The 12,583-nt window shown below is 50.5% G+C and overlaps 1 protein-coding gene across 1 annotated transcript in view; it reads left to right on the top strand.

Moving 5' to 3' along the window:
• The window catches only part of naaladl1 (N-acetylated alpha-linked acidic dipeptidase like 1), a 39,368-nt gene extending 29,250 nt beyond the window's left edge, over positions 1–10,118 (top strand). Inside the window, exons 12-17 of the mRNA XM_055666204.1 lie at positions 362–429; positions 2,513–2,604; positions 6,622–6,712; positions 8,340–8,421; positions 9,399–9,572; positions 9,850–10,118. Of these exons, the coding sequence (XP_055522179.1) occupies positions 362–429; positions 2,513–2,604; positions 6,622–6,712; positions 8,340–8,421; positions 9,399–9,572; positions 9,850–10,103 (761 nt within the window). The 3' untranslated portion in view covers positions 10,104–10,118. The remainder of the gene's footprint in view (positions 1–361; positions 430–2,512; positions 2,605–6,621; positions 6,713–8,339; positions 8,422–9,398; positions 9,573–9,849) is intronic.
• The last annotated feature ends 2,465 nt before the right edge of the window (positions 10,119–12,583 follow it).

Here is a 12,583-nt window from a genome sequence, read left to right as displayed (position 1 = left end):
CCCTCTCCTCTCTCCCTCTCTGCTGCTGCACTCTCCCTCTCTCCCTCATTCTCCTTCTCCCTCCCTCTCCCCTCTCCTTCCCTCTCTCTCTCCCCTCCCTCTCCCTTTCCCCTCTCCCTCCCTCCCTCTCTCCCGCTCTCCCTCTCTCCCTCTCTCCCCCTCTCCCCTTCTCTCCCTCTCTCCCTCTCCCACTCTCTCTCTCTCCCTCTCTCTCACTCTCTCCCTCTCCCTCCTCTCTCCCTCTCTCCCTCTCTCTCTCTCTCCCTCCCCCTCTCTCCCCTCTCTCTCTTCTCTCCCTCCCTCCCTCTCTCTCCCTCTCTCTCCTTCCCGCTCCCGCTCTCTCTACCGCTCTCTTTCACAGCCAATGCCACTTTTCGAGCCTCTGGTAGTCCGGCAGTCCAGGATGTTGTGTTCAGCGCAGCGAAACAGGTAGGTCGTGTATTTACTGCACTCCTCCCTCCTCCCTCCTCCCATCTCCGCCCCCCCTCACCCCTCACCCCTCCCTCCCCAGGGCACATTTACCCAGACCCCTGTAGTTTCACCCTGTACGATCGCCCCCTCTTCTCCCCGTCTCCCATGGGGCAAGAGGTACAGAAGTGTGAAAATGCACATCTTCCACTGACTCCATCTGCACCTCACGCTGCCTCGACAAGGCCAGCAGCATCATCAAGGACCAGTCTCACCCCGGTCACTCCCTCTTCCCTCCCCCTCTGTAAGTAATCACGCAGGTACAGCATGCAGTGAGGAAAGCAAATGGCACGTTGGCCTTCACAGCGAGAGGATTCGAGTATAGGAGCAAGGAGGTCCTGCTGCAGTTGTACAGGGCCCTGGTGAGACCACACCTACAGGTGCATAGTTCCTTGAAGGTGTAGTCGCTGGTAGATAAGGTGGTCAAGAAGGCTTTTGGCACTTTGGCCTTCATCAGCCAGAGTATTGAGTATAGAAGTTGGGAGGTCACGTTGCAGTTGTATAAGACGTTGGTGAGACCGCATTTAGAGTATTGTGTTCAGTTCTGGGCACCGTGTTATAGGAAAGATGTTGTCAAGCTGGAGAGGGTTCAGAGAAGATTTACGAGGATGTTGCCAGGACTAGAGGGGCCTGAGCTATAGGGAGAGGTTGAGCAGGCTGGGTCTCTATTCCTTGGAGTGCAGGAGGATGAGGGGTGATCTTATAGAGGTGTACAAAATCATGAGAGGAATAGATCGGGTAGACGTGCAGAGTCTCTTGCCCAGAGTAGGGGAATCGAGGACCAGAGGACACAGGCTCAAGGTGAAGGGGAAAAAATTTAATAGGAGTCCGAGGGTTAACTTTTCACACAGAGGGTGGTGGGTGTATGGAACGAGCTGCCGGAGGAGGTAGTTGAGGCTGGGACTATCCCAACGTTTAGATTAGATTAACAGTTAGACAGGTACATGGATAGGACAGGTTTGGAGGGATCTGGACCAAACGCGGGCAGGTGGGACTAGTGTAGCTGGGACATGTTGGGCGGTGTGGGCAAGTTGGGCCTGTTTCCACACTGTATCACTTACGACTTTATAAAACACCATGATACACGTCAAACAAATATTCTTCAATACTAAATATACTATTAACCAGTCTGAAGAAGGGTCTCGACCCGAAATGTCACCCGTTCCTTCTCTCCAGAGATGCTGCCTGTCCCGCTGAGTTACTCCAGCATTTTTTTGACGATATACTATTAAACAACTATGTTGACAGTCCTTGTCCAGGATGCATTCCACCCCACGTGGTCCCTCTCTAGTGCCACCCCGGTGCAGACATAACCCCGGAAAAGGGGCAGGCCACCTATCCCCTTTGCTGTCTTAGAAGCATAGAAAATAGGTGCAGGAGTAGGCCATTCGGCCCTTCGAGCCAGCACCGCCATTCAATGTGATCACGGCTGATCATCCACAATCAGTACCCCGTTCTTGCCTTCTCCCCATATCCCCTGATTCCGTTAGCCCCAAGAGCTAAATCTAACTCTCTCTTGAAAACATCCAGTGAATCGGCCTCCACTGCCTTCTGTGGCAGAGAATTCCACAGATTCACAACTCTCTGGGTGAATAAGTCTTTCCTCATCTCAGTCGTAAATGGCCGACCCCTTATTCTTATACAGTGTGTGGCCCCCGGTTCTGGACTCCCCCAACATCGGGAACGTTTTTCCTGCATCTATAGCCTGTCCAATCCCTTAAGAATTTTATATGTTTCTATAAGATATCCTCTCATCCTTCTAAATTCCAGTGAATACAAGCCCAGTCGACCCATCATATGACAGTCCCGCCATCCCGGGAATTCACCTGGTGAACCTACGCTGGGCTCCCTCAATAGCAAGAATGTCCTTCCTCAAATTAGGGGACCAAAACTGCACACAATACTCCGGGTGCGGTCTCACCAGGGCCCTGTACAACTGCAGTAGTTGCTGTTAAACTCAAATCCTCTGGCAATGAAGGCCAACATGCCATTAGCTTTCTTCACTGCCTGCTGTACCTGCATGCTAACTTGTCTTGTATTCCAGGTACCAGCTCCGGGTCACCAGGATCGGACTGTCTACAGTAACTGGTTGAAGCATTCGAGCCGAGAAAGTCCTCTCCACGGATCCATCCCCTTGTAAGCATCTCCTGAACCGGGCTTGTATTCACTGGAATTTAGAAGGATGAGAGGTGATCTTATTGAGACATATAAAATCCTTAAAGGATTGGACAGGCTATAGATGCAGGAAAAATGTTCCCTGATGTTGGGGGAGTCCAGAACCAGGGGCCACACACAGTTTAAGAATAAGGGGTCGGCCATTTAGGACTGAGATGAGGAAAAACCTTTTCACCCAGAGAGTTGTGAATCTGTGGAATTCTCTGCCACAGAAGGCAGTGGAGGCCGATTCACTGGATGTTTTCAAGAGAGAGTTAGATTTAGCTCTTAGGGCTAACGGAATCAAGGGATATGGGGAGAAAGCAGGAACGGGGTACTGATTGGGGATGATCAGCCATGATCATATTGAATGGCAGTGCTGGCTCGAAGGGCCGAATGGCCTACTCCTGCACCTATTTTTCTATGTTCTATGAAAAGCCCGGCGAAAAATGGCTGCTTACAGAAAAAAGACACTTTCTTCACATAGAAAAAGACTAGCCCTGAATGCTAACATAGACAACGTGGGCCGAAGGGCCTGTTTCTGTGTTGTGTCTTGCTTATGAGTAGGCCCGAGACCGGTATCTGAGCCATCAGTGGTGCAGATAAAGGTTTTGACTGAACTCGTGGGAAAGAGGACTCGGGTGAGAGGAAAGTATAGTTTTTTAGTTTAGAGATACAGCGCGTAAACAGGCCCTTCGGCCCACCGAGTCCGTGCCGACCAGCGATCTCCGCTCACTATCCTAAACCCACACACTATGGACAATGTACACATACACCAAGCCAATTAACCTACAAACCCGTACGTGTGGGAGGAAACCGAAGATCTCGGAGAAAACCCACGTGGAGAACGTTCAAACTCCGTACAGACATGGTCAGGATCGAACCCGGGTCTCCGGCGCTGCAAGCTCTATAAGGTAGCAACCCCGTGGCCACCAAAGCGATAGGGCAGGTTGCGATACGAGTCTAGTGAACCAGAGGCTGACTCAAGGGGGCTGTGCGTACAAACACACGAGTATCCAGCGTCTGCTGTTCGTCAGGGACGCAACATATAAAAGATGGCGGCTCTTTCAATCAACGCACAAGGTTTTTGGATTCAAAGTCGGTCAGCTGGACAGTTTTGGTCACCCAATTATAGGAAGGATGTCAACAAAATAGAGAGAGTACAGAGGAGATTTACTAGAATGTTGCCTGGGTTTCAGTAACTAAGTTACAGAGAAAGGTTGAATAAGTTAGGTCTTTATTCTCTGGAGCGCAGAAGGTTAAGGGGGGACTTGATAGAGGTCTTTAAAATGATGAGAGGGATAGACAGAGTTAACGTGGACAAGCTTTTCCCTTTGAGAATAGGGAAGATTCAAACAAGAGGACATGACTTGAGAATTAAGGGACAGAAGTTTAGGGGTAATATGAGGGGGAACTTCTTTACTCAGAGTGGTAGCGGTGTGGAATGAGCTTCCAGCGGAAGTGGTGAAGGCAGGTTCATTGGTATCATTTAAAAATAACTTGGATAGGCATATGGATGAGAAGGGAATGGAGGGTTATGGTATGAGTGCAGGCAGGTGGGACTAAGGGGAAAGAAGTTGTTCGGCACGGACTTGTAGGGCCGAGATGGCCTGTTTCCGTGCTGTAATTGTTATATGGTTATATGGTTAACACCGAGATTCTTACATATTCCCACATGGGTGATCCAGGTCCACCACCGATTCTCCAGCAACTGGTTGTGTGGCACCTACTTTAACATACGATGAGCGTTTGACAGCGCTGGGCCTGTACTCGCTGGAGTTTAGAAGGATGAGGGGGGTAGGGGACCTCGTTGAAACCTACAGAATAGTGAAAGGCTTGGATAGAGTGGATGTGGAGAGGATGTTTCCACTAATGGGAGAGTCTAGGACCAGAGGGCACGGCCTGAGAATTAAAGGACGTTCTTTTCGGAAGGAGATGAAAGATTTCTTTAGTCAGAGGGTGGAATTCTTTGCCATGGACAGGGTGTGGAGGCCACAAGTCCGTGGATATTTTTAAGGCAGAGATAGATAGATTCTTGATTAGTACGGGTGTCAGAGGTTGTGGGGAGAAGGCAGGAGAAAGGGGTTAGGAGGGAGAGATGGATCAGCCATGTTTAAATGGCGGAGAAGCCTTGATGGGCCGAATGGCCTAATTCTACTCCTATTCCTTATTGCCTTGGACAATAGACAATAGGTGCAGCAGTAGGCCATTCGGCCCTTCGAGCCAGCACCGCCATTCAATGTGATCATGGCTGATCATCCAACTCAGTATCCCGTACCTGCCTTCTCTCCATACCCCTTGATCCCTTTAGCCACATCTAACTCCCTCTTAAATATAGCCAATGAACTGTGGACTCAACTACCTTCTGTGGCAGAGAATTCCACAGAAAGCATCCAGAGAACCTGCCTCCACCGCCCTCTGAGGCAGAGAATTCAACAGCCTTGTGTCACAAAGTGCTGGAGTAACTCAGCAGGTCAGGCAGCATCTCTGGAGAACGTGGACAGGTGACATTACAGGTCGGGACCCTTCTTTAGACTCCAGACTTAATTCAATGTTCGAACCGTTGGATTGTAAGCTACCCAAGTGGAACACAAGGTGTTATAGTTTAATTAAGTTTTGGAGCGGATTTGTAGGTTCATTGGCCCTCTGTAAATGGCCCCCCTAGTGTGGATGAGAAAATGGGATAACACGGAACTGGTGTGAACGGGCTGAGTTACTCCAGCACTTTGTGTCTTTTTTCCGTAAACCAGCACCTGCAGTTCCTTGTATCAACATCTGCTGGAAAAACCTCGGCCTTCACCGTTGCCTCACGGCGCCAGAGACCCGGGTTCCATCCTGACCGCGGGTGCTGTCTGTACGGAGTTTGCACGTTCTCCCCATGACCTGCGTGGGTTTTCTCCGGGTGCTCCGGTTTCCTCCCACACTCCAAAGACGTGGAGGGGTTGGAGTGTTAATTGTGTGTGTACGTGTGTGGCGTAGAATAATGGATAGGATACATTTAGAGGGAGGGTCAGAAGAAGGGTCTCAACCCGAAATGTCACATAGAAACATAGAAATTAGGTGCAGGAGTAGGCCATTCGGCCCTTCAAGCCTGCACCGCCATTCAATATGATCATGGCTGATCATCCAACTCAGTATCCCGTACCTGCCTTCTATCCATACCACCTGATCCTCTTGGCCACATCTAACTCCCTCTTAAATATAGCCAATGAACTGTGGCCTCAATTACCCTCTGTGGCAGAGAGTTCCAGAGATTCACCACTCTCTGTGTGAAAAAAGTTCTCCTCATCTCGGTTTTAAAGGATTTCCCCCTTATCCTTAAGCTGTGACCCCTTGTCCTGGACTTCCCCAACATCGGGAACAATCTTCCTGCATCTAGCCTGTCCAACCCCTTAAGAATTTTGTAAGTTTCTATAAGATCCCCCCTCAATCTCCTAAATTCTAGAGAGTATAAACCAAGTCTATCCAGTCTTTCTTCATAAGACAGTCCTGACATCCCAGGAATCAGTCTGGTGAACCTTCTCTGCACTCCCTCTATGGCAATAATGTCCTTCCTCAGATTTGGAGACCAAAACTGTCACCAATTTCCCTCTCTCCAGAGATGCTGCCCGTCAGGCTGGGTCTCTATTCCTTGGAGTGCAGGAGGATGAGGGGTGATCTTATAGAGGTGTAGAAAATCATGAGAGGAATAGGGTAGCTGCACAGAGTCTTTTGCCCAGAGTAGGGGAATCGAGGACCAGAGGACACAGGTTCAAGGTGAAGGGGGAAAGATTTAATAGGAGTCTGAGGGGTAACTTTTTCACACAAAGGCTGGGTGGGTGTATGGAACGAGCTGCCGGAGGAGGTAGTTGAGGCTGGGACTATCCCAACGTTTAAGAAACAGTTAGACAGGTACATGGATAGAACAAGTTCGGAGGGATATGGACCAAACAGCAGCAGTTCTATCTGCTGATCCACCTGTGTACCAGGACTTTGCTAACGTTGCGACATTTCTCCCAGCATGGGCGCCCTGGGATCGGGCAGTGACTACGCATCTTTCTTCCACTATCTCGGGATTAGCGCCATGGACATCGCATACACCTACAACAAGGTATGGCCGTCTGTCTGACTCTCCCCTCCACCTCCCCCTGCTCCTCTTCCCTCTATCCCTCTCCCATAGAAAATAGGTGCAGGAGTAGGCCATTCACCCCTTCGAGCCAGCACATGGCTGATCATCCAGAATCAGTACCCCGTTCCTGCTTTCTCCCCATATCCCTCGATTCCGTTAGCCCCAAAAGCTACATCTAACTCTCTCTTGAAAACATCCAGTGAATCGGCCTCCACTGCCTTCTGCGGCAGAGAATTCCACAGATTCACGACTCTCTGGGTGAAAAGGTTTTTCCTCATCTCAGTTCTAAATGGCCGACCCCTTATTCTCAAACTGTGTGTGACCCCTGGTTCTGGACTCCCCCAACATAGGGAACATGTTTCCTGCATCTGGCCTGTCCGATCCCTGAAGAATTGTATATGTTTCTATAAGATTCCCTCTCATCCTTCTAAACTCCAGTGAATACAAGCCCAGTCGACCCATTTTTTCATCATATGTCAGTCCCACCATCTCGGGAACAATGTTTTCTCCCCCCTCCCCCCCACTTCCCCCCCCTCTCCCCCAATTTCAACCTTACCTGCTCCCTCCCTCTCCCCACCCACCCCAGGCCTGTCTGTGTATATCTGTGTGTGTCTCTAGTCTGTTTGTGTGCGTGTGTCCCTGTCTGTCTCAGAGTGTTTCTTTGCGTACATCTGTCTCTATCTGTCTGTATTCATAACAAGAGGATTTCAGTATAGAAGAGAGGTTCTTCTGCAGTTGTATAGGGCTCTGGTGAGACCACATCTGGAGTATTGTGTACAGTTTTGGTCTCCTAATTTGAGGAAGGACATCTGTGTGATTGAGGCAGTGCAGCGTAGGTTCAGGAGATTGATCCCTGGGATGGCGGGACTGTCATATGAGGAAAGATTGAAAAGACTAGGCTTGTATTCACTGGAGTTTAGAAGGATGAGGGGGATATCTTATAGAAACATATAAAATTATAAACGGACTGGACAAGCTAGATGCAGGAAAAATGTTCCCAATGTTGGGCGAGTCCAGAACCAGGGGCCACACACAGTCTTAGAATAAAGGGGAGGTCATTTAAGACTGAGGTGAGAAAAAACCTTTTCACCCAGAGAGTTGTGAATTTGTGGAATTCCCTGCCACAGAGGGCAGTGGAGGCCAAGTCACTGGATGGATTTAAGAGAGAGTTAGATAGAGCTCTAGGGGCTAGTGGAGTCGAGGGATATGGGGAGAAGGCAGGCACGGGTTATTGATTGGGGACGATCAGCCATGATCGCAATGAATGGCGGTGCAGGCTCGAAGGGCCGAATGGCCTCCTCCTGCACCTATTGTCTATGTTTCTATAACTGTGTGTCTGTTTATGTGTCGGCCTGTGTGTGCCTTGCCTCTATGTGTGTGGGTCTCTGTGTGCGTATCTGTGGGTACACAGTATATGTGTGTAGTGTGTGTACAATGAGTGTGTACAGTGTGTGTACTGTGCGTTCGTCTGTGTGTGTGTGTACAGTGTCTGTGTACCATGTGTATGTACATAGTGTGTATAGCATCAGTGTGTATACAGTTTGCGTCTGTGTACCGTGTGTGTGTGCACACTGTGTGTGTTTCTGACGGTTCCCTCCTTTGTCTACAGTCAAAGACGAGTGCTCGCATCTACCCAGCGTACCACACCGCTTACGACACCTTTGACTACGCCTCTCGATTCATCGACCCAGGTACCACCAGCGCCAGCCCACACACTGCATGGGGGTGTGAATAGGGAGCGGTGTTGTCTAGTCTTTGTGCTTTCAGCATGGTTCCCGTACCAGACGGCCAGGCCTTAATTCCCAGCACGGCGCTCCCTCAGTACGAAGCCCTTGGCCTCAATGAGCCGCATATGATTTGAGTATCGGAGCAGGGAGGTTCTACTGCAGTTGTACAGGGTCTTGGTGAGACCACACCTGGAGTATTGCGCACAGTTTTGGTCTCCTAATCTGAGGAAGGACATTCTTACCATAGAGGGAGTACAGAGAAGGTTCACCAGAATGATTCCTGGGATGTCAGGACTTTCATATGAAGAAAGACTGGATAGACTCGGCTTGTACTCGCTAGAATTTAGAAGATTGAGGGGGGATCTTATAGAAACGTACAAAATTCTTAAGGGGTTGGACAGGCGAGATGCAGGAAGATTGTTCCCGATGTTGGGGAAGTCCAGAACAAGGAGTCACACACGTTTAAGGATAAGGGGGAAATCTTTTAGGACCGAGATGAGAAAAACATTTTTCACACAGAGAGTGGTGAATCTGTGGAATTCTCTGCCACAGAAGGTAGTTGAGGCCACAGTTCATTGGCTATATTTAAGAGGGAGTTAGATGTGGCCCTTGTGGCTAAAGGGATCAGGGGGTATGGAGAGAAGGCAGGTACAGGATACTGAGTTGGATGATCAGCCATGATCATATTGAATGGCGGTGCAGGCTCGAAGGGCCAAATGACCTACTCCTGCATCTAATTTCTATGTATCTTTGCATCCTGAGGCCTAGGCCCCATTATCCACGCTGAGGCCTAGGCTCCATTAGCAACAGCCTGCGGCCTAGTTTTCAGCCTTAAGCCTGATGCTCAGGAGTGTTCCATTGTCATCTGTCCCAAATAGGACAATGAAATTCTTGCTCTAACCCCTTCTTCCACCCACCCCCCCTTACTCTCTCTCCTCCAGGATTCACCAGCCACCAGGCTGTGGCACGGACAGCCGGGAACGTGGTGATCCGTCTCGCCGACGCCTCCCTCCTGCCCTTCAAGGCCCGGGACTACTCCGAAGCCCTGGCCGAACTCTACCAGCAGGCCGAGCAACACCTCGGGACCACCCTGGCACAACAGGGCATCTACCTGGGTGAGTGAGGGCGTACGGAGAGAGAAGGGAGGGGAGGGGGAGAGAGGGAAGGGGGTAGAGAGTGCGGGAGGAGAGAGGGAGAGGGAAAGAGGGAGGGAGAAGGAGATGGAGGACGGGGGAAAATGTAATGTAGGATGGTGTTAATGTGCTGGTCGGCACGGACCCAGCGGGCCTGTTTCACGGCTAAACTCCCTGAACCCCTGGATTAGATCTGGGCCTGGGATATTTGGGGTGTTGGCAGTGTCTGGTTCATCTCTGAACCCCCCCTTCTTTCCAGAACACCTACAACGCGCCGTTATTCGATTCAGCGGCGCTGCAGAACGGTTCGACCTGCGAATGTCCGAAAATCGCCAACTTCTGAAGTGGTGGGTCCCATCCTCACCTCCGACCTCTGAGCCTCCCTCCCCGTCGATCTTTGAACTCCGAGGTCAAACTCAAGGGGGGGAGAATGTACCATCAAAGGCCGGACTCTCAATAGCGCTGATGTACGGGGGAAATCTAGGGGGGTCCACAGTCCACAGCCCCCCCTGAACATGGCAACACAAGTAGATAGGCCGGTAAAGATGGCCTGTGTGTCGGCACTGGGCCTGTACTCACTGGAGTTTAGAAGGATGAGTAGGGGTAACACACACACACATCGCATTGAAAAGCACTGGTCAGGCTGCATATGGAGCCGTTTTGGACCTCACATCTGAAGAAAGATGTGCTGGCTCTGGAGAGAGTCCAGAGGAGGTTTCTTTGAGAATTATCCTAGGAAGGAGTTGGTTAACTAACGTATGATGAGCATTTGACGGCACTGGGGGCCTGTACGCGCTGGAGTTTAGAAGGATGAGAGGGAACCCTCATTGAAACGTACAGAATAGTGAAAGGCCCTGGATAGAGTGGATGTGGAGAGGATGTTTCCACTAGTGGGAGAGTCCAGGACTAGAGGTCACAGCCATCAGCCCACCCCACTGTCTCATTTTTCTATATCTCTTACATCATCGGCTGTATCTGTCGTTTCTTCTTGCCCCCGACTCTCATGTCTGTTTGTACAACTGCTTCAATAAAGAACCGATTACGACTGGGAAGTACTCTTCTTTTTGGTCCGCGTGAGATCGCTCCTACTTACCCGTGTGGTAACGGCAACGACAAGTTGGACATTGGAAGAGTTCGAAAATTGCCATTACACCTTCTCTCCAGAGATGCTGCCTGACCCGCTGAGATACTCCAGCTTTTTGTCCATCGTTGGTATAAACCAGCATCTGCAGTTCCTGCCTACACACTACTGAAGGGTTTCGGCACGAAACGTTGCCCGTTTCCTTAGCTCCATAGATGCTGCTGCTCCCGCTGAGTTTCTCCAGCTTTTTTGTGTAACTCCAATGCTAATGTCATCTACTACAAACATGACTCCCCCCCCCCCCCCCCTTCAGCCCGAATTAGCCATGCTGACCAAGATGCCCCATCTATACTAGCCCCACCTGCCTGTGCTAGTCGTAGAGTGATACAGTGTGGAAACAGGCCCTTCGGCCCATCTTGCCCTCACCGACCAACATGTCCCAGCTACACTAGTCCCCCCTGCCCGCGTTTGGTCCATATTCCTCCAAACCTGTCCTATCCATGTACCTGTCCAACTGTTTCTTAAACGTTGGGATAGTCCCACCTTCAACTACCTCCTGGCAGCTTGTTTAAGAAGGAACTGCAGATGCTGGAAAATCGAAGGTACACAAAAATGATGGAGAAACTCAGCGGGTGCAGCAGCATCTATGGAGCGAAGGAGATAGGCAACGTTTCGGGACGAAACGTTGCCTATCTCCTTCGCTCCATAGATGCCGCTGCACCCGCTGAGTTTCTCCAGCATTTTTGTGTAACTCCCAATATAATTACGTCATGTACTACGAACATGACCCCCCCCCCCCCCCCTACAAACCTTCCTATACTAAACACCCTTGACTCAGTGGCGGACTGGGTCTAAAAATATTGGTTGCCAGGAGACAAAGGGGGCCCACCCACAACTACAATGCTATCATTTAACAGGGGCCCACTTGCCACCACTTGCTATCACTTCATCAGGGGCCCACTTGCCATCGGGCAAGCTGACCCCCTGGCCAGTCCACCACTGCTGACTGATGAAAGCCAGTGTACCGAAAGGCCTCTTGATCATCAGCGCCGCCACTTTAAAGAACATTTTACATAGTTGTGGAACATTCCTGCCCCCTAGCCTCTGACCATAGGACAAAGAAGCAGAATTAGGCCATTCGGCCCATCGAGTCTGCTCCGCCATTCAATCATGGCTGATCTATCTCTCCATCCTAACCCCATTCTCCTGCCTTCTCCCCATAACCACTGACACCCGCACTAATCAAGAATCTGTCTATCTCTGCCTTAAAAATATTCACTGACTTGGCCTCCACCGCCGTCTGTGGCAAAGAATCCCATAGATTCACCACCCTCTGACTAAAGAAATTCCTCCTCGTCTTTCTAAAGGCACGTCCTTTCATTCCGAGGCTGTGCCCTCGGGTCCTGGTCTCTCCCACGAGCGGAAACATCCTCTCCACCCGTTCTCTTGCCTTCTCCCCGTAACCTTTGACGCTCTTACTAATCGAGAACCTGCCAATCCCTGCTTTAAAAATCCCCATGGACTTGGCCTCCGACTGCCGTCGGTGGCAATGAATTCCACAGATTCACCACCCTCTGGCTACAGGAATGTCTTATCTACTTACGCCGCCGCCTCTATACAGTCTCCCCGCGACCGTGTGGGTTTCTCTCCCCCCACACAACATGTGGAGTGGGTGGGGGGGGGTCAGTTGATTATTCGGCCGCTGTAAGGGGTAGAATGGGGGGGAATCAGCCAGGGCAAACTCGCGAGCGCTGTTGTGTACCAGCATCACCTCGATGGGCCGAGTGGTGTGTAGGCACAGCTACTTCCAGGAGTGGGTTAATAAATAGAACAGAGCCGACACTCCCGACTGTTTGCCATCACTTTACTGAGTCAGTGTACAAGAGTATTAAATATATCAGCGCGGTGAGTG

Source organism: Leucoraja erinacea, unplaced genomic scaffold, assembly GCF_028641065.1.
Source record: "Leucoraja erinacea ecotype New England unplaced genomic scaffold, Leri_hhj_1 Leri_211S, whole genome shotgun sequence".
Classification (NCBI taxonomy): Eukaryota; Metazoa; Chordata; class Chondrichthyes; order Rajiformes; family Rajidae; genus Leucoraja; species Leucoraja erinaceus.
This window is presented reverse-complemented; position numbering and strand designations above follow the sequence as displayed.